At 49.3% G+C, this 21713-nt stretch overlaps 1 protein-coding gene across 2 annotated transcripts in view; it reads right to left on the bottom strand.

The window, feature by feature from the left end:
- Nucleotides 1-21195, bottom strand: part of LOC122394177 (long-chain-fatty-acid--CoA ligase ACSBG2-like) — a 28360-nt gene extending 7165 nt beyond the window's left edge. The window contains exons 1-12 of one of the 2 annotated variants that reach the window (XM_043390868.1): nucleotides 21044-21195; nucleotides 11190-11384; nucleotides 9876-10101; nucleotides 8392-8530; nucleotides 7568-7779; nucleotides 6971-7218; nucleotides 6302-6553; nucleotides 5809-5990; nucleotides 5290-5455; nucleotides 4607-4891; nucleotides 2932-3072; nucleotides 2133-2258 (exon numbers count right to left, since the gene is read on the bottom strand). In XM_043390868.1, the coding sequence (XP_043246803.1) occupies nucleotides 2133-2258; nucleotides 2932-3072; nucleotides 4607-4891; nucleotides 5290-5455; nucleotides 5809-5990; nucleotides 6302-6553; nucleotides 6971-7218; nucleotides 7568-7779; nucleotides 8392-8530; nucleotides 9876-10101; nucleotides 11190-11339 (2127 nt within the window). In that variant the 5' untranslated portion in view covers nucleotides 11340-11384; nucleotides 21044-21195. Of the gene's footprint in view, nucleotides 1-2132; nucleotides 2259-2931; nucleotides 3073-4606; nucleotides 4892-5289; nucleotides 5456-5808; nucleotides 5991-6301; nucleotides 6554-6970; nucleotides 7219-7567; nucleotides 7780-8391; nucleotides 8531-9875; nucleotides 10102-11189; nucleotides 11385-12977; nucleotides 13212-21043 lie in introns of those variants that run through there. The other variant, XM_043390869.1, reaches the window with a different exon arrangement.
- Between the last annotated feature and the right edge of the window lie 518 nt (nucleotides 21196-21713).

The following is a 21713-nucleotide window of genomic DNA, read 5'->3' as shown; positions in this document are numbered from 1 at the left end:
CCGATGTGCTTTTTGCCGACGTGTCAAAAAGTCGAAATGCCATTTGCCAACATGCCTTTTTGCCGAAATGCTTATTAGTCGTTTCGCCCCTGGTGGAGCTGGCGCGTCGCGGAAAAAACGAGCGTGTGCGCCGTTATGAGACGCAGAGATTGATACCTGTTTTAAGGTACTACGTCAACCGGTGACCTCTGAGGTCAGGTCAAATGCCCCAAGGTGGTTCAGTTTTTGGCGAATAACTTCGCCAAAAACAGCAGCGATTTTGGCAGCATCGTGTTTGCCTTGCTTAGGCGCGTCAAATGATATAATTTTTGTTTGGGTCAGGTCAACTTAGGGTGTTGACCTCAGGTCACGGTCAGGTCAGCACCCCCAGATCATGAAGTTGGTGGAAAGAGGTCATGTCGCATATCATTCGATTCTGCAGGTCTTCCTGAGTCCATTGGTGGCTTTCCCGACTCGCTAGCTCAATTTGATCGGGAGTTATTGACGAAAAACTAATATGACTTTGATGACGTCATAAATGACGTCACGCAAGGTCAACATTGCAAAAGTTACGCATCTTACCTTGCAAGGAAGGCGTCAAATCACGATTCTGTGTGCTTGAGATAGTTAGAGGTCGTTCCCGGCGCCAGAATAGCAGTTTTCATTTTTCTTCTTGACTTATAATGGTGAGGTCACGAAAATGACCTGACTTCAAATAACCTTTAGGAAAATCTGAGATATACAAGCTTTGAGACTCGTAATGGATATTAGGTCCTGCATGTTTCATTTCCCTGTGAAAGCTCCTCTGGCCGTGAGGGCGTTGCGAAGTTGCGACATCTGAAGACCTTGCAGAGGTTCACTTATGACGTCATAGGTTGGTGACCTGACCTGACCCGAAAATGCGGTTGGTGTAAAAAGATCCGACTTGAATCAAAGGTCAGCTATGCCACGTTTCAGCTCTCTATCGCCAGCGTGTTCGGAGCTATCGCGAAAAACCCTATGGGGGTGCGGCACCCGCACCCCCCTTGGCCGGCGAGGGTTAACCTAAAATATTTGACTTACCTTTGCCTGTAATCTCTCCTAAGGCATTGCCTTCGGCACTGCACTGCTTCGCCACGAGCAATTTGATGTTTATTTCCACATGGTATTGGTGCTTTTAAACTTGCTTGTGCCATGAATACCTAATTATTAGTTATGAAATCAGGAGGTCAAAGGATACCTATCATGTGATTTGCTTCTTACTTGGGGATTGCACCAAAAGTAAATTGGTGATCGGTCCTAAGTAAATAAACACCACCTAACCTAACCTAACCTAACCTAACCTAGGTTTGCAGATTGACATTTCGGCGAAGTTATATTTCAACTAATTGACATTTCGGTAAACTGCCAAATCGGCAGATTGATATTTCGGCAAATTGACATTTCGGCAAATTGACATTTCGGCAAATTGACATTTCGGCAAATTGACATTTCGGCAAATTGACAGTTCGGCAAATTTACATTTCGACTAATTGACATTTCGACTAATTGACATTTCGACTAATTGACATTTCGACTAATTGACATTTCGACTAATCGACATTTCGGCAAATCGCACTTCGGCAAATTTACATTTCGACTAATAAGCATTTCGGCAAATTGGCTTTTCGGCAAAAAGGCATGTCGGCAAATGGCATTTCGACTTTTAGCATTTCGACTTTTTGACACGTCGGCAAAAAGCACATCGGCAAAATGACATTCGGCGAAATGCATTCGGCAAAATGACATTCGGTAAATCGCCTTTCGGCAATTTGTCCGGACACCGACCGCTAGACCTGAATAGAGTCTACCTAAGTGTTGCCCACATCTTTTCTTCTACATCTTCTACAATTAGAAACTGTTAAGATGAGCGTGAATGTCTTACATCAGCCTTGCCCCCTCGTATCGTATCGTAATGCGTAGTCGTAGATCCGTATCTGATCGTATTTTACAGTTTTCTACCGTATAATATCGTGCGGTACAGCATAGTATCGATTGTTTTACACCGCTGTAATGTACTGCTTCGCCTTACAACGTGACAGAACGATCAACCTCCGACACAGCAATCATCTAAACCGTACCTATAGACTTCTCGAGTCACTGACCTACGCCTGTACCCCACCGAGGTCACTGACCTTCTCATCGGGTCCGTCCAGCACGTCCTGAACGGTGCACGCCGTGGATCCAACAGAGCGGCAGAACTCCAGTGCCGGCGGACTCAGCTGATTGGTGGGCTCCATCGTGTCGAGGTCCACCACCACCTGTGAACGGGGTCAGACAAAGGTCAGATACGGTCAGATACGGTTTGAAACAATCATAGATCAGAGATAACCAGAGACAAACAGAAGAAACGGCCAGACAAGAACGCCAGAGATGTTAATGTCATCACAGGCATAGACATAGGCGCGGGAGCCGGGGGGGGGGGCAGTGGGGGCAGCTTGCCCCCCAACTCTAGGGCCGTGGGGGCGTTGCCCCCACAACTTTGAGACGAAATACTGCACTTTTTTGCAAATGTTTTTCTTTTTTGTTGAAAAAGCCAAGGGATGAAAAAATAAGTGGCCTAAAACCGGTGAGAAAACTAGATTTGGGGGTACCCTAGGTTCATCTCCATTATGGTGTGCCCCCCCCCAGTCTGAAAGTAGTTCCCGCGCCTATGGGCATAGACGGCCAGAGAGAACGCGGTACAATTAGAGGTACAATTAGAGGGGACGGCTAAAGAAAACGGACAGAGACGGTTTAATATCTAATATGGATCTGGTTATGGTGAGATAGGTGAGTTGCAAGCAAACTATCGATTAAGTTTATGCGGAATGGGAATCAAACAGCAATTCGGGATCTCTTTCGTGAGCCGACGATTTGTCGAGTCCTAAAATACATCGATGAGACGGTTTCTGTCCCGCATCATCAGCCTTTCTCTCGACCTCTCTTCCCTACCTTGAGCGTCATCAGCATGCTGAGGAACTTCCTCTTGTCTCCGATGAGGCAGCAGTTGCTGAGGATAGGCACCTCCTTCATCACCTCGTCCTCGATGAGGACCGGAGGAATGTTCTCGCCGCCGGCCGTGATAATCAGCTCCTGGGAGCGGGAGGAGGGATCACAGTCAGAAACGCGAAAGTCGAGCCAAACCATCATGTAATGGATCTTTAGAGCATATATATATATATATATATATATATATATATATATATATATATATATATATATATATATATATATATATATATATATATATATATATATATATATATATATATATATATATATATATATATATATATATATATATATATATATATATATATATATATATATATATATATATATATCTTTCTAAGATAAATTAGAGCATCCGTTTTAAGTTCAGACTCCGGGCGCAATAAGAAGACAAAGGCAAATATACCGCTAGGCGGAAACGAAAACATTTTCTGAAAAAAGAGGGTGTTCGATAAAGATGCATGGATAACGTACATATATACATATATGTACATATAGGTTGCGTAGGTCAATAACGTAACTGCAGCCCCAGAATGCTTAAACGGCATAGTCCGTATACGCCTTAACCCTATTCCTGGCGGGGGGGGGGGGGGCCTCAGGAGCCCCCCCCCTGAGGTTTTTTGGTTATTTCTCCCAAACGCGTTGAGCTAGGAAGCTCAAATTTTCTGACTTTTCCTATAAGGCTTCTACGCAACATGTCTGAAAATTTTGAGTTGATCTGACCTCAGGTCATGTCACCAGAGGCGGTTTGGTGACCCTACCTCAGAAAAGTTTGCAATCACGCCAGAGCTAGAGTTTTTGACCGATCAATTTCTTCTCTTCAGGCTTTAGTTAGGGTACCAGTATGTGCAATTTGTATATCTCGGAATTTTGATATCGGTGACCTAAGGTCAGGTCAATTTCGCGACCTCCCCATTATAAGTCAATGGGGGAAAAATCAACTCCCTGTTTTTACCACTAAAACGGGTCGGAATGGCCCCATATACCATACATGACTTCATATACGATCAACCTTCACTACCTTGAGGTCTGTTTTGCTGTTGGGCAGCTGTGAGGTCATGTGACGTCATCAAAGGTCACCAAAGGTTTTTGGCCAATAACTCCGTACAGGAACAAGATACAGACGCGTGGATGGTCTCATTGTGTTCAGCTCGTCAAGACGCATCGAATGATATACATGATGACCTCGAGGTCACGTGACCTGAGGTCAACCTTTGACCTTGACCTTTCGAGGTCAACATATATATCATTCGATGCGGATTGACGAGAGGATCACGATGATGCCCTTAGTTTGTTCCTATCTTGACTAATTCGAAAGTTATTCGAGAAAAACTATCCATATCTAGCGCCGCCATTTTGACTTTTTCGACCCCTGTGACGTCATCTTTGACCTGACCTGAAAATGACCTTTGTAAAAATTGTAGACCTTGTCCATGCGTATCCGATGCCGTTTACCGCTTGTCGCTATCTTGCTTCGTTCTCGAGATCTCAGGGGGGGGGGGCCGAATCGGCCCCCCCCGCCAGTTTCTTGTCCCGGCGGAGCCCGCCAGGAATAGGGTTAAGGAACCCACACATTCTAAAATAACCAAATCACCCCTGCCGTCCCAGTACCCACCTTGCTGCGTCCGGTGATGGTGATGATTCCCCTGTTATCCACCGTTCCCAGGTCTCCGGAGTGGAGCCAGCCGTCAGCGTCCACCGCCTCCTCCGTCTTATCCGGCAGGTTCAGATAGCCCATGAACACGTTCCTTCCTCCCATACAGATCTCTCCCTGGCCCTCAGAGTCGGGTTTGTCCAGTCGGGTGGCGAATCCTTCCAGAGTGGGACCCACGGAGCCGGTCTTGTCCACGTGGCGCAGACAGGCCGTGTGGGGTCCGGAGGACTCGCTCATGCCGTACAGCTGTGGGCGGTAGCGGGCGGGGTAAAGTCAGCGGTGTAGTGAGGGCCAGGGTCAAGTCAACGATGGATTCACGATTGGTGGCTTCCACCCTTTGAACAAGTTAGAAAGGTTGCGTACCTACATGTTTATCGCAATCCAAGTCGTATCAAATCACAGGACGAACGAAAGAATCTTGCGCGGATTTCACTATCTATCACTGAAGGTGCATCAGTTTTGTGACAGTTCTCCATAAAAAGGCAGATATGCGAGCGACAACACCTTACATCGTGACATTAGCAGAGGAACGAATGCGATAGGCTAATCAACTCTATCCCAGTCACCACTGACCTTAGATCGCTTGCTTGGTGAACCCTCTCCCGGTCTTTCAATTCCAAGTCTTAGCATTTTATTAAAGTTACCTGCAGCAGCGGCAGGTCCAGTGAGTGGAAGAAGGTGAGCGTATCCTTGGCGAGGGGTGCCGCGCCAGAGTAGAGCAGTCGCACCCGGTCCAGCCCCAGCACACGGTGGATTTTACACAGCACCAGCCGGCGGGCCAGGCCGTAACCGAACGGCTTGCTCTGGGAGCTGTGACGAACGGGAGAAGATGCGGTAAGGAGAGGTGTACAGAGAGCGGCATGGCTGGTTATACGGCTTCAGTATTCAAGCATAGGCGTATAAAGTACATATTTTGTGAAGTGAATGTACAAAAAATGACAATGGACGGTCCACACTTTCTACATTTAGTCGATAAATCGGCGAAGAGAATCGATAGATTCACGAAGTTCTGTTACCACAGCTCAACCACTAATTTTATCATTCGTCCTTCAAAATATCGCAACTATGCACTCCTTGGCAGTCAACAGGCCTATAGCAGGCGAACATCCGTCAGCTCCTCACCCACGACCCCTCAGGTCGACCATAGGCCACTCGTCACTCACCCTGCGATCCGGTTGGTCTGCGAGATCAGTCCTCTCTCTAGCGCCCACTCCAGCAGCGAGCGGCGCAGGCCCTTCGTCTGGCCCACATTCGTCTCAAAGCCCTCCTTGATCTTCTCAAAGACGCGCGGTACGCCAATGAAGCAGGTGGGCCGCACCTCGGCGAGCGTCTGACCCAGAGTGCCCTGCAGAGAGAGAGCAAACAACAGTCAGTGGTGGAACTGAAGCACGCATGAGTATCGAATATAGCATTAGTTAATTATATAAAAATGCGAAATGGGCCGTAAGGAGAGTCGATAAAAGTGTCTGTAAGAAATGACGACAGCTGTAAAACAAGTAGGCATTATGCGTTGGCTGCTAGCGTCAAAACACGTCAAAATTCCAGTTACGTTCTCTCTTCTCATCTCATACATTGCCATCATCCTTTCAATTATCATCGCCCTCCCTTTCCAGCTCTCCTAATCTCCAAGCTTTCACACTCCCCATCATTACCCACCTTCAGCGCATTCTTATCAGCGAACGACGTCGTTCCTGCGCAGGCCATCGGGAGGAAGATATCGGCGATCATGGCCGCCACGTGGCTGAGTGGGAGGTAGGAGACCACCTGTTCCTCCGCCGGCCGAAAACCGAAGTAGCGGACGCAGTTGGTGGCCATGAAGGTGACGTTGTCGTGGCTCAGCATTACGCCTTTGGGCGGCCCCGTGGTGCCAGAGGTGTAGATGAGGAAGGCCACTTGGTTCACAGCCACCTGAGGAAAATAGATGGGAGGAGATGAATGAGGTATAGGAGAAGGGCTACATTTTAGAACTAACGAATGGTTTATACACATACCTACCACAATATTATGTGCAAGAGTAGCATAATATCTCGGCGCCGGTCAGGCAGTTGGCAATATATTAGCATTCAGTTTCGGCACAGCGGCAATATTCTCCATTTTCAGCGATAGCGCGCACAGAATTGGCGACGCCAACACAAATCTTAGAGGAACCACGCACTATTTAGAAGCAGAAACAACTAATACCAAATTTGGCGCTATCTATTCAATTTTAATTTCAATCGTTCTCTTGATACACAAAAAGTTCACTAAACAACACGAGCATAGCTCAGGCCCGACTGCCTCACTACTTCTCCGTCTCTCCTCCACCATCTCAGTGCCCTTTCTCACCTGTCGAACCCTCCTCTCGAGCTCCTCGCCTCCCTCCTTGGCGCCCATCTCCATCAGCTGGGACCAGCCGATGACTCCCGGGGAGCTGGGAGTGCCAGAGTACTGCACCACGGCCTTCAGCGAGGGCACCTTGTCCCGGAACTGCTGCACCTTGGCCAGCTGCTTCTCGTCTTCCACCACGAAGATGTTGCAGTTGGAGTCGGCGGCGCAGTGGAAGCACGCCTCCACGTTGTTGGTTGTGTACACGCCTGAGGGGAGGGGAGGGGTTAGTGTATCGGTCGGTGATCTGGGATAGCCACGTGACAAATACGACCCGGTGGTCGAGGTTGCCAAGGGAGAATGAATGAATGAATGAATGATGCTTCAACATGATTGGGATTAAAAGCACGGGATTTTACAGATGCCATCAGATATCGTGCGCATCAAGCAACAGTGAGTTAGACGTTTTCTTTGATATCGAGCAGACCTACACCAGGATAATTGACTGAGTTTCTCGTATGTCATATCTCCTTCACCTCACCACCAATAACCACCCCAACCCTAGCTCCTCCCCAGGTTCGCATCCCACATCCTCCCCACCCTTCCCCGGGTCCTCACCTGCGGCGACTCCTCCAGCATAAGCAGCTCCCAGCGCCGAGAGGAACCACTCGGGGCTGTTAAAGCCCAGGATGCACACAGAGCTCTTCGGCTCCAGGCCCAGCTTGATGAATGCGCGGGCCACGCACTCGACCTGCTCCAGATAGGCCTTGTAGGTGATGGTCTGCCAGACGCCGTCCCGTTTGGTGCGCAGCGCCGCCACGTGGCCATATCTGGGAACAGAGGTTGCTGTGAAGTTCACGTTAGGCAAGCGCATTGGATTTTGGTTGATCACTAATTCTGCGGGATTCGTGCACATGGGGGACAGGGGCGCGGGAACTACTTTCCGACTGGGGGGGGGGGGGGCACACCATAATAGAGATTAACCTAGGGTACCCCCAAATCTAGTTTTCTCACCGGTTTTAGGCCACTTATTTTTCATCCCTCGGCTTTTTCAACAAAAAAAGAAAACATTTGCAAAAAAGTGTGGTATTCCGTCTCAAAGCTGTGGGGGCACCGCCCCCACGGCCCCAGAGTTGGGGGGGGGGGGCAAGCTGCCCCCACTGCCCCCCCCCCCGGCTCCCGCGCCTATGATGGGGGACCGCAATTCTCCTGCGGAAAGAGACAAGAAGTTCATAAAATAAAAATACGTAAACAAAATATAAAAAGAGTCGGTACCTACATTATTCGAGGGGCTCTCGCCATGCGGTACGCACTAATTTTATGACGTCCCTTTACAAGGTTCCGCAATCAGCAGCGAAAGATAAGCTTTTCCTCATGACCTCAACCACCACAAGCTGGTATGTGCATTGCGCCACATCCATTTACAGAGTGGACATACGTACTTGCTGGCGGAGCGGCGCAGAAGACTGTGAACTGAGATGGGCCGCTCAGCGCTGGGCCCCTTGTTGCCAATCTTCAGTTTGACGGCGCCGAACCGGTCGGTAGTGTTGAGGTCCTCAGTGGGCACCACCTGGTCAGGGCCTGTAAAAAAGAGGAGTGATGTCATCATAGAGCGACCAATTAGTCAGGTGCCGTCAAAAAAGGAGTGACGTCGTCATAGAGAGCGCCACCTGGTCAGGTTCTGAGAAAAAAGGAGTGACGTCATCACAGTGCAGCCACTTGTTCAGGTGCTGTGAAGGAAAAGTCTGTTCACTACCACGTGAGTCATTGGGCTATTACGGTACGAATTCCTCATCAGGGATTGCCATGTCTTGGGTTACCATATCCCGTGTCACCTATCGTGACACATCTTGAGTCAACGTATCGTCGTATCACGGGGTAAATGTTCTTTCTCTACTCGCTTTCCGTAATTCTATTATGCATGCGGTGCGGTAGATCCCGTGAAAGACGTGCGGTTGGCTTCAGTCGGGGACAACAACAGAAACCGGCTCAGACTGGGGGGTTTCTGCACGCATTGTAGACGGAAGGAGCTCGCTAGGCTGCGAGACTGAGCCCCTCGCAGACTTGATAATCGTATTTTACTTGAATCCTACAATATTTTAGTGATGGCAGTACAAAATAAAGTAGGCGGTAGGTTGTGTCGACACGAGATCGACTAACGCACTCAATAACTAGCCTGTTTCCAAAAATTATTTAGCCCAGGCGTCCAAACTAGCCTCAAACACTGATCATATCATTATATCGCCCCAGTGTTCTCAAGGCCGACAGGCGACACAAGGGCGTCAAAACCGGTTAATTTCCACTCACCGGTTTTCATTCAGACAGCTGGCCCCGAAAAGCCAACACAAAGCCACCGCGGCATAACAGGGACTATACCGCGTAGCACGGGCTTCAAGGACGGCGTTCGAATGTCAAAGGAGGATCTGGAGTCCAGATAGACACGTGACTGGTGTCCCAACAGGTCATGGTTGGCTACCCCCTCACCGTCCTCCCAAGAGCCACACCTCCTAAAACCCGGCCATTGGCGGAGTCTGGCCATGGGTACGTAGTATAAACGCAGAATAAACAAGCGAGCCCAGCTGTGCGATATTTGATGGTGAAATCCGAGTATAGTCGGCGCACTGCGCAGGCAAGAACCAAATGAACTTCGCCTGGCAACCTGTCAATGCAAGTGATGGTATCCAGGACGATTACCAGGGGCACACCCGTGCTCTGGTGGGGCTTTGGGATCAATCGAACGGCTCAGCTCGAATACATCTGCCAAGTTTTTTATCTAATGCTGACGTCACATTCCACTGCCATTTAAAATATCTCGAGAACCTAGTCACAGTTGCCAATTCAAATAAACTGACATAGGTACTCAAGACATACCGTACTATAAATTACTGGGACCTAATTAGTTATATAACTAGTCCACCAGACTTACCATCGTTATAGCGACTGGCGGGCGCCGCAGCAGCCGGGGGCGCCGGTGCCTTCGCGGGCGCGGGCGCCGGCTGTTTCTCGGGCGACTCGCGGCGCGCGGGCACCACCTGTTTGAGCTGTTCGCCCAGCCTGGTCACCAGCTCAGCCGGCGAGGCCGTGGACTTGGTGTGTCCACTGGTTGGTGTTCCGTCGGGGCTGGAGCCGGTGGAGCCGGTGCCGCTCGAACTCTGAAACACGGCGAGATGAAGAGGAGATAGTATAGGCAGCGAAGGAGACTACTTCAATGTATAGCGCAGTTCATGTACCGAGGGAAGGGAAGAGTTGGCTTATAAGCTATAACGTCCCAGAGCGGTATCGATAACGAGGAAGTTTTATGCAGACCCTCACCGGATGGAAATGTGATACAACCAGCCGCATTTTAGGTCACATTTACACTATCAAGTTATGCAACGGCATGTTGCAGACCCAGATCGCACCATGGAACTCAACACCCAAAGGATCTCACCCAGCAAGATCATGTTAGACGATCATTTTTATAGCGCCTTTTCTATGGACACCATAATTACGCAAAAAAGTTGGCAAATCTCTAGCTCTAGCGCGCTAAAAATAAACCAACTGCACACTATATAAGACGCTTAGCTAGTCATAATTCAGCTTAACTTTGCACGCGACATTAACCAGCTTCCGCACGTTTACGTGACCACACAATGGGCGGCCCAATTCGTGAGGAACTGGACACAATGCGACAGGCGCTCTGTTCTGCACACTGCACAGCCTGTGGCGCAGCACATGAGACCAACACTGCGGCTGACGTGGGAGGTCGCGTCATTCCATGAGCGCTAGACAGAAAGACTGCTGAAATTTTACTTAGTACCTACGGTAACAAACAATCCAGGCATACTCACCACGGGCACTTGATCATGAAATTGGTACAGTTATGAGACAAATTTGGAGCTAAACGTATAAACGTATTAAATGCGACACAACCAAGCCCACTAGAAATAGTCTAGCAGACGTATTCCGTAACGAAGATGTCACGGACCGTCTAGCAATCTCGTCAGGAACTATAAGTGAGCGCCGAAGCAGCTTGAACCGAGCCCACCCGATGACTCAGCAGTCCGACGCCAATAAGTCACCGAACTTTTAAAAAACAAGAGAGGTCCAAAACATTCTCCTAACCAAATCATCACCAAGACGACAGCACGACGAGCCAAGCCCAATTCAAACCGTCCCATAGACCAGATTACCCTGGCCATCAAGAATGTTCCAAATACCGATGCTGCCACGACGCACTCAGTCCCCAAGAAGTACTCACGGGAGTCTCGAAAGCATGTTCGGGACGAGGTGGCGGAGGCGCCCGGTCAGTCACATCAGTCTTCTCGTAGGGCACACTAATGGCGATCTTATTTCCTGCATACAGACTACCATTCGTCTGATGCGGCGGCGCCGTCACGAGTGAAGACATTGCTAACTGCCCCAGAGGTCACCGAGGGTCGCGAGTGCGCAGCACCTGAAAACAACACAGACAGGTCGTCAGAGTTATAGAGGCAGAGTGCGAGAGAAAGGTCGGGGAGAGGTCGGGGAGAATCCGGTTTGGAGTCGTTGAGACGTCTGATTTGGATGACGGGAGCGTCGGTAAAGGTGATGGTTATTCCCCAAAACTTCCCGGCTGAAACGAGCCGAGATTGGCGCATTGAGCAACACACAGAAGGAAAATGCGTAGGAATAAGGATGCAGAACAGACGGGGTTTATCCGCCGTTTAGAGGAGCACGATAAAGTATGCCGCCAAATCAATCTCGTCTTTCAAAGGTCGCATAGTGGTCTGAGCCGAAGCCCTTTATTATCTCTGATTGACCCAACACGCTTTGATATGAGTTACGAAAACCTGAAGTAAAGAAGACAGAGTTGCGAAAACCTGAAGTAAATAAGAAAGTCGAAACGCGGAGATCGAATAGCCTGTAACGTTGGAACTCGAGTTAAAGGGACACTCCCACCTTAACATTAGTTTTGAGTTGAGATAGCCAAATTGGTGGCCATGGCCTGCAAATACCGGTTTGGGCACTCACAACATCGACAAATGCTTTAATTCGGAGATATGGAATTTCAAACTTGCAGTTTTCGGATTCTAAGGGGCTAGTGCATTGGTATGCCCCTTAGAATTTGTGACGTCAGCGGAGATCTAACGATTTTTAAATCTTTTACTAAAACGTTTGGTAGCACGCGGTGGTATATGCTGCTTTGCGCGCAACAAATGCCGCACTTTCAAATAAAGTCGCTAGAAACAGCGGAGATCCCAAAAAGTAAACAAAAGTACAAATCTAATATCTTGAAAACCGGTGAATATTTTTCGATGAAATTTGGTAGATATTCGTTTTCGCTCTTTCTGAACCGAGCGACATCACTTTCGTGCCAATTCATTAACTTTTTTGAAGGTGGGAGGGTCCCTTTAAAGCAGGCTCGATGATATCAATGCGTGCCGACGGCTAAGAACCTTTTGTAAATACCGCCGATAATGCCATCAAAGCAGCGGATGTAGCTAAGAGAACAAAAAAGACAACGATATAGGCCATGCGACTAGTCTCGCATTTAACCGTTTACAGATGCACATGTAAGAAAACATTGAGCAGGAGATGGACACGATATTTGAATTACTGTGATGCTTGTGATGGTTCGACAAAAAGTGAGCAGCAAAATAAACCAAACCATCGCGCCAGTTCGACAGCTATCAGTTCGGCTTTCCACAATGCAACGCAAAAAGAAATAGGTAAAGCAACGATCACTGAACTGGATCTAACACGCTGGGAGTTTCGAAGCTAGCCGAAATTGCAGACATTCTTGACAATTTCCGAGACGCAAAAGTCATCCCAATGATGACGGAAAAACAGAAGTAACGCAAAACACCAGCGTACCGTAAACCGTTTCATTTTTCAATATAAAACCCAAGACCACAGACACCAGCCACGGTCACCACAGCCTAAACCACACAAAAACCAACACTCGCCAAAACCACCATGCACATGCTCATCACGCACTGCAAGAAAACACTACTACTCGGACTATATATGGCCTTGACTCGGACACCGAAGTGCAAACCTCACTCACAAATGCTAGGTCAGTTCGAATAACTCGACCACCCGGAACTGGACATCTGCACACGCACAGTCTGTTCGCCAGCCCTCAGTCTGCTCGTCACTCAGCTCCCAACCTCCAGGCCACACCCCCCGGGCAGACCTCCGCCGCCGTCCAATCGCTCGGCAGAGCTCCAACCAAATGGGTGCCCCCGGGGCATGGACGCGCGGTGGAAACGGCCGTGCACAGCACGCAGGCGCAGTAACGTGACCTTGAGCGTGCACGGGCGGCGGAGGTCGCCGGTGCATACATACAGGCAGGTATGCACGCCGCAGGAAGATAGTGCGGCGCACGGCTGCAGTTGCAAGGCAGCTGGACGGCGTGCAGTCTACAGGACTCGGCAGTCCAAGTAGCTGGAGCCTGGGAGGATACCTACGGTTATATTGCCAAGTAGCTGGGCATGTGACACAAATTAACAATTAATTCGCTTACGTTATTTCCAATTGAACGGATTTTTTTTTTTAGACGAGACAAAAAGTACGAAAAATGTGGCACTGACGATTTTTTTAGGGTAAAGTAACTTCTTTTCGGGTCACATTCCAGCCCACCATAACCTAAAAACATCTTCTTTCATGCTCAACTTACATGATACTGCAAAAAAAAAGACTGAATACTATTCAGTCTTTTTTAAAGGAAAGTAAAATTTCGACCAGGTAGGCTCAGGTCTGTACCCCGCTGAACAAAATACCCCTCCAGTGGCGTCGTGGCCGCGTAGCGACATCGCGCTCAGAAACCAGCTCGCCACGGCACCAAATGGGCCGCCCAGCTGAATACATTTCAGCCAGCTAGTCGGCTGGAGGTCTTCGAATACCTATCCGTCTGCACGACCGTTCAAGGTCGCAGAGACCGGCCCCCGGCGCAGGACGGGAGCATCCGGGCCTACATGAAGAGTGAAGGTACGCTAGTGTAACTTGTAAGTCTGCTGCTGAGGAGGGTCAGTGGCCCCGAGTCTTATCACGAGGATATTCAAATGAGGACTGTGCTGACCTGAAGTAAGTGCGTCGTTGGAGATGAAGTCATGGGCCTTTGAGCTTACATGATTTCCCGTTGGCTTCAGGCAGTCGTCTGTGTAATTGTAAATATAAATAGGAGAGCTGTGTTCAAAAAGTGTTTGGTGGATAACATGATCGCAAGAAGATCGCAAAGTATAGGTATAGCGAGGATAGTTTATGACGTCCGCAAAATCCTCCTCAATTCGCCCATATCCAGTTCTGTGCAGAACTAAGGGGCGACTGAAAAGTGTTTCACAAGCAAAGGGACTACTGCGATTTAAATTACAGAAGGATGCCATTATGTAAGAGTAACTGACAGAGTGACTAAAAATAAACACAATCTGTCTCGCCTGTCTCGGCTCCCGCGCTTGGAAACGGCGGAGCGTGCACGCGTGCACAGCGGCTGTTCCACATGGCGGTCTACTGGCCCACAGGCCTGGCGAGGTCCGCTCGCACATCGCACAAATACACACCGTATCAGTGGAAACTTTCCAGAGACGGATGAAGGGAACAGACCAGAACAGACGCCTAAGGATCGGAAATTGGCTAGACTGGACCAGACCAAACCAGATCAGACTAGACCATCGCATACGCGAGGGTGTGCGATAATTGAAATCCCTTGCATACTCTAGACCAGACACGAGTGACCCACACTCGCATACGAGCCGTACCGTGAGCAGTTTACGCCCTACTACCGATGATGAGCTAGGACATGTGTGTATAGTTTACGGTCGAAGGCAAATGAAATCCAGACTTAAGTTTTTTTTAGTGCAGCCGGCGACGTTTGATCATAATGATAACCCCAATAAATATGGTTGTGAATAAGCAAAAGATAATATGAAAGACAAAGCAGAGAACTGATTGAAAAGGGAACGAACCAAATAACGGAGTCGAAAAAAAAAAACAAGACATGATCACAAGACTCCAGCACGAACGAACCCAAGAGCCCACATCCACCACCACTCTCCCTGAGCTAGGCCGTCCAGGGCGGCGGGAAAGGAAGGACAGTCCGGAGAAGGACCGTGCCCCAGGCGAATTGGTACTACCGCTAGAACCGGTCCCAGAGGCCGCGACCGACTCTCTCCAGACGGACACGCAGACAGACAAACACACAGGCACGCAAACCGATAGACAAACACGCAGACAGACTCACCCATAGGCATGTAGACAGATACGAGAGACACGCAGCCAGACATATACACATGGACGCAAACAGATACAGTAAATCTACTCAGGCGTAAAGACACACGCATAAAGTTCGAATCAAAGCGAACTCAGCTGAAGATTTATTGGGTCGGTGACTGAGGAAGCCTATGTTGTTGTTGTGGGGTGGTTTAGGGCGCTTAGCGGCGAGGCTCTTGCGTCCAACGTCTTGATTTGTGAAGTTCACAATCTTCGTTGGGAAGACTGGGAAACTAAGCAGGGTAAACTAAGCGGTGAAAGGGATAAAGGATGGTTATCGCAGGGTAGGAATTTCAGCAGGGACAGGTGATAGGCGAGGACAGTAGACGTATGAGGAAGCCTAAAAGACGTCATGATTTATAAACGAGCCTGCAGAGAAGGAATGAAGCAAAATAGGTATGAACTGGGTGCAAATATGCTCAGTGAAAAAACACGAAACAAAATATCATGCTCTATGCTATAGGAATTGTGTCATAACCTTGAACGAAGGCAATTAAACGAGTGCATCACGCAGAAAGCCAGCCCAAAAACGAAGGTTCCCAGGAAGTGGAGCAGTGCACGTGTGACCGATACGGGGCCATTGACACGGGAGCTGAGGAGCAGATCGGTACAGCCGACGGCGCCAGCGTATCGACGCGAAAGTAGAAAGCGAAAGACATGAGCCGGGAAGGCGGGCGGCTCGTGGCGTGGCCCGTGTTAGGTCTAGGAGGGAACCATTAGTGGGATGGGACATCCACTTATCCAGCTGGTACGGAGATGCTCTAAAGATGCTCTGAGATGCTCTAGTAGATACTCTCGACAGAGGCCAGCATTTTGAGCATTATCCGCGATATTCAAGATCCTTTTGAATCTTCTCCCCCTGAGATCAAATGACGGTAAATTTGATCATCCCATACCAGCCAAAGACTGTGACAAGCTCCAGCCTGGCGGCTCCGCGCTACGCACCGCCTCCACAACTTTGCGTGTCTGCCCCTCATCAGAGGGGCTCCTGGTTTTCCCGTCGTGCCCCAGGTAGGCACCAGAACAGGTAAATCCGAGAGTACCCCACAACAACAGCGTCAGAACTTAGTGAAAGCAGGGATGTTCCGTGATTCCACGAACGGCTGGCCGTACCAATTACGCAGATTATTGCTACGATTACGCGAACATGACCTAGCCTCTTTAGATTATTCAACACGAAGCTTCTGTAATTATGGTAGATAAAATGGAGCATAAGTAGCAACATCGCAAGGTTGAAGCCGCTAAATCTCAGCAGGATCATTTCAGCAGCATTATCAAGTCTTGCTGCAATATCAAAACTGGTTCTGATGTGGTTAGGCATGCTTATCTTTCTCTAAACCTAGGTTAGTGATTATTGCATAAATCTGGCCTGGCTAAAAATAATAAAGTAATAGAATGACACAAAACGACCAAATTTAGATGATATCGGAATAAACAGCTGAATCGAAACAAAACCTCCCGAATCTTTACATAGGGGATATCGGGGATATTATTTCAGGATCCATTAGAGAACTTCGAAGCGTGCAAAAATATTGTCAAAGTTCCCTATAACTATACAAAATTTCAATACAACACACTACGTGAAGTAACATAACGAGGCCTATCTACCCACAACCATATTACCTCAGGCTTGTTGATAGTGTGTAATTTAGTCGGTTTCGCAACATACCACGTCAATAGCTCGTGTTGACCCAGATGCGAGTTGTTCTGTGGCAGGGACCTTCGTAGCGGCACTGTGCAGCAAAAGCCTGTGACGCATTCCAATGCGGCGCACCTGTTGGTCGCTCGTCCAACAGTATCCGTAGCAGCTGGTGTCCTATGATCTATTGCGCTGCGTCGTACGCAGTTCACAGTCCACTGTCCATCGTCCACCGTTCCATCGTCCACCGTCCACCCACTCGCCTCAGCAGCATCAGAAGCAACACGGCCGACCGCGCACCACTCAGTCACAGTCACGGACAGTCACGCCTCAGTCCCTCTCAGTCACGGCCCCGTCGCAGTGACTCGGTCACGGGGAAATGTCATGGGAATGGCCGCTGCACGGTGACGGATCGGCTCAGACTGCAGGACAGTAGGCCAGCGGGACACGGTTCGTTAGCGTCTTATTGCTAGAATGAAGAAAAGTGAGCAGCATACGATTCACAGGGGAACGAATCGTCAATTGGTGACTTCAATATCTAATGCTATACCTAGGCCTAAGTACTACCGTAATCGCTGCACTGTTAATGATGCTTGATTCACAAACCAAATCGAGAGCAAACCCTTAGGCTGCACAATGTCAACAAAGCACCTGATGTGTTTAATCCCCCTTCCCCCCTCTATATGTAAACTTCCGAGGGTAAAGTCGATCTTTCATAACTCTTAATTTGAAGACATATCACCATGCCATAATTGACTCAACAGAACTTCAGGGCGTGGCATTCTCGGATATCAATTTGCACGTTGGATCAAATTGGACTTCACACCATTATACACGCGATATTTACGCCTATCGTGCCTGGTAACTAGCACCATACGACTGCAGAATTGCAGATAGCTACACGTCCATCCTTGAGGACTATTTTTAGCAGTAGGTGCCGTATACATAATCGGGTCACAGGACACGTACCCCATCTCGGCACCAGCAGATATAGAGGACACGTCCGACAAGATTCATTGCACCTCATTGACAGTCTCCACTTCGAATTATGCATGCATTCCTGCACTGTATACTATCGTAGCAGTCTCCGCCGCTCCTACAGACCAAATCAAGGCCAAGAAGGCGGGTCAACGCGAGCGGCTGGACGAGCCTTCAGCGCCGGGGGCGGCGGGCGCGAGCTCTAGCCCCCGACGACCCGAATTCGAGGCCGGTCGGCCGGCCGGGCTACACCGGTGTTCAAATGAAGCCCCGCTACGGTTCAAGTAGTGACTCGCTGTGTTTGGACGACCCATGAGGGGAACAGTTGCGCCCCGGTAAAGGTAGTCATATGAAGCCTTATTAGTATAACCAATAACCAGCATCGATTACATACACCACAAATATTCTGCCAATATTGTACCTGCCTTAGATGATCAAACTTTACGAACATAAAAACTAAAAGCCTTAACGAGGGCGAATAAGACCATGCTTTGGGAGAACTCAATGCGAAAGTTTTGGAAATTGACGCCGAAGAAAAGCTACCGGGCTTTTAGATGGTGGAAAAATATGTCACAGGCATGTCTCATTTTTATATGGATAACTGGGGAGAAGACAATTCCAACAGCATCGGGCCCGGATGGCGCACCTTCCCGCATCAGTTCCGTGGTTTGGTGATTCACCAATGCGGGGACCGACCATCACCAGTGAGTTCCGCCAGCACACCTGCGCCTTTGACCGTGACCTCGGCACCCCGGCACCCTGGGAAGGTCGCCGGACGAGCCAGACGGGCCGATCGGCCACAGGGGGGGGGGGGTGCATATTGTGACGGAGGGTACGAACAGGTTGGAGGAGATGATGCATTATGCGGAATCACGCTGCCGAGGTATCCGAGACATGAGGAAAGACTACAGAGGCATCGCTTGAAACGCTGAGGCATTTCGAAGTCAGATTATCAAATAAAAGCTCGCCATCAGTTTAGCTGTCCTCCAGTCCGATTATGAACCCGTCAAAAACCGAAATAACGTAGGTGTAATGCTGCTATTATAAATCCGGATAACACGATCACGTTTCCGATCTAGAAAACTTCCATGCGCGCATGGAGCTTCCACATGAGCAGTAAGTACGAAAATACCAGAATGGATGACAGCTAAAGTGTAACAAATTAGCGCACATAAGCCGTGAACCAGGGACAGGGCGAATGCTGTCGACTACAACCGATGGTCCGATGAGTTTCATTTATGCTGTTTATGCCTTTATGCAAATTTATGGGCATCAAACTTCATACGTGTCACTGAATAAAACCATTTTTGTTTAGATGAAAAACGAAAATTCATGGTTTAATAATGACTTTATAGACGCAAACGAAAAATGACTTTAACCCTTTATCTTATCACTAGTCAGCATAACTAGACCAGCAGCAGCGGAAAACGGTATCTGCGCCACAATTCGGCAGATATTAAGGCCAAACATGTCATAACATTACATTAATCACGGGCCGAGTGAAGCAATGCCTGACGATTCATATCTGCCCGATATAAACATACTCTCCATAGCCCACAAATGACCCTGTGACGGTCAGGCTATGCCAGACCCCGGGTCACGTGACCGTGGCACCATATGACGTCACGGAATTCGACACCATCAGACGCGCGCGTGCAGCCAGATGTGGCTAGTTTGGAACGGCGGAATCTGACCTAGTCCTCCCGTGAACTGGACTGGCCGTCATGCAATGAGCGCCGATCCCAATTAAGGAACGGTTGATTGAAAGCCAATGAAAATTAGACCGAAAGAATGTCTAGGAGACCGTAGAAAGACTTCTAAGTGATGGCGATGCAGTAAAAATTCTAACGAACCTGCGTTGTTTGGAACATTCCGATTATGCGTTCCTCTGGCTGGCCCGGCGCTATGCTATCAGAGACTATGCCCATCGCTATTGAAAAATAGGGGCATACCAAATGACCATGCAGAAGATAACTAAGAAAAACCCGCTGAGCGACCACAAGAAAAAAAAAAATACTGCGTCCTGATAAGGAAGGCCCGGAAATATGATTCATGTCGTCACTGAACGGAAGGGAGCCGCCTCCCATCTCGGACCATAGTCAAGAACCGAAAGGCAGAGTTTGACTGGAACGTCGTTAAAATAATGTTTAAACGTTGAATGTTTTCTAAGAGGTGCGCCACGACTAATATAAACCACGCCATTAGCTTTTAGTAATTAGCCATTAACTTTACTATACAGCATTGCATTTATAATCATACTAAGCGTGCATTCGGCATCCGGATAATCAGGGATTATTTTCCGGGATCACCGGGATCATTCGGTGTTTAAAGCTGACACCGTGTACAACGGACATGACAACGAGTAGAAGAGCCATTAGTGAAACAAAAGCAATATAAAAATGTGACTTATTACATCGATGATCCCTGCAATACCAAACAACAATCGGTGATCCAAGATAATTATCCCTGATTTTCCGGATGCGCAATGCACGCTGAATAGTAGAAAAACATGAAGCCAGCTGAATGAATGTGGCTCAGCCGACTCTGGCCACCTGCACTGGGTCAGACTAAGGGACCGGCCACACAGCCAGCCGGACTAGTGAACAGCGGAGATATTGACTGACGACAGGAACCATCGCAGCAGCGTGTAGTACCAGGCCTGCTATCCCAACGGAGCAGCGTAACAACATGGCTCTACGCAGCAACGCAGCAATGAAACCATCCGGCCCTAACACGCAGCAGCGGGCAGCCCACCGCCGGGTCATCCATCCCTCGCCACAGCACCGCTCGGCCGGTGCTGACCGGTGAGCTGAGGCCACCGACCGCCCCCGGGCATACCTGGCCATGTAAGGCGAGCCCAACGACCAGTCTGGGAACGAGCCTCCTGCCGCCACGCGAGCCGGCGCCACGCGAGGGCCGCGACCGGCCCGGCGTGGGACGACCCATCCGCGGTAGGCTGATCGGTGGATCATTGGATCGGTGGATTACTGGATCGGGAAATCGCTGGATCTCTGGATCAGGGCTCGTGGAATGGAGCCTGGAGATTGTCCGACCTGAAATCGTTCGATCTCCACCCGGCCGTCCCTCGCCCCAGTTGATCAGACACGCGTGGTGCCCGCCCCGCGGCAATGCGCTACTTCCTGTACTGACGCGTGGAGTGATAAACGAGCAAGAGCTCCGCTGGCCTCCCAGCAGTCTGCAGCACCCATCCGGCGCGAACCCACCCGACCCGGACATCACGAACTCACCGTAAATTGAGCAGGGCGGTTCCAGACGAAGACGCAGCGGTCGTATGCTCACCCCGCCAGCGGCACTCGAGCACTCGGCGCCGGGGCTTTCGCCTGGCTTGTTTTGATGATCGCTGAGGTCACGTGACTGAAGATGGTCTGATCCAGCGCGGCTGGAGTGGCGGGCGGTCACAAAGCCGAAGCCGGTAGCGGCGGCGCTGAATTTGGTAGCCGGATGGCGCGTGGGGCCCCGCGCGGCGCGGCCTTCCGCGGCAGGTAGCTCCAGAGTGCAGGGGTATCCGACCAGGAATGATAAATAAATGCAGGGGTCCTCGGCCAGGTCGGCAGGCAGGTGCTCCTGTGATTCCTATTGAAGGTGCCAGGCATAGCTAAAAATGACATAATTTTGACACGGAGATTGGAGTGACAGAGGCCAGGGAAAGGACACAGTTTTGATCAAAAGCTGAAATAACTTTATCAAAAGTTGACAAAACTGATCAAGCTAACCCTCGCTTTGGGGCGCAACTATTTTTGGATCTATCGGTTTTCCACATACGGCCGTGAGGAGAGCGATGTAACCACCTCGTCATTTCGGTCCTAATAAAGCTAGAGCTTAGCGAAAAAAATAGCGTGTGTGTGTTGTTTCGAAACACGTCAAATGGTATTCAATTCGAATGTCTCAGGTCAGCCG

The sequence above is a fragment of the Amphibalanus amphitrite genome, unplaced genomic scaffold, assembly GCF_019059575.1.
Source record: "Amphibalanus amphitrite isolate SeventyFive unplaced genomic scaffold, NRLGWU_Aamphi_draft 000578F_arrow, whole genome shotgun sequence".
Classification (NCBI taxonomy): domain Eukaryota; kingdom Metazoa; phylum Arthropoda; class Thecostraca; order Balanomorpha; family Balanidae; genus Amphibalanus; species Amphibalanus amphitrite.
Note: the sequence above shows the minus strand (reverse complement) of the source record. Positions and strands in the feature narration are given on the sequence as shown.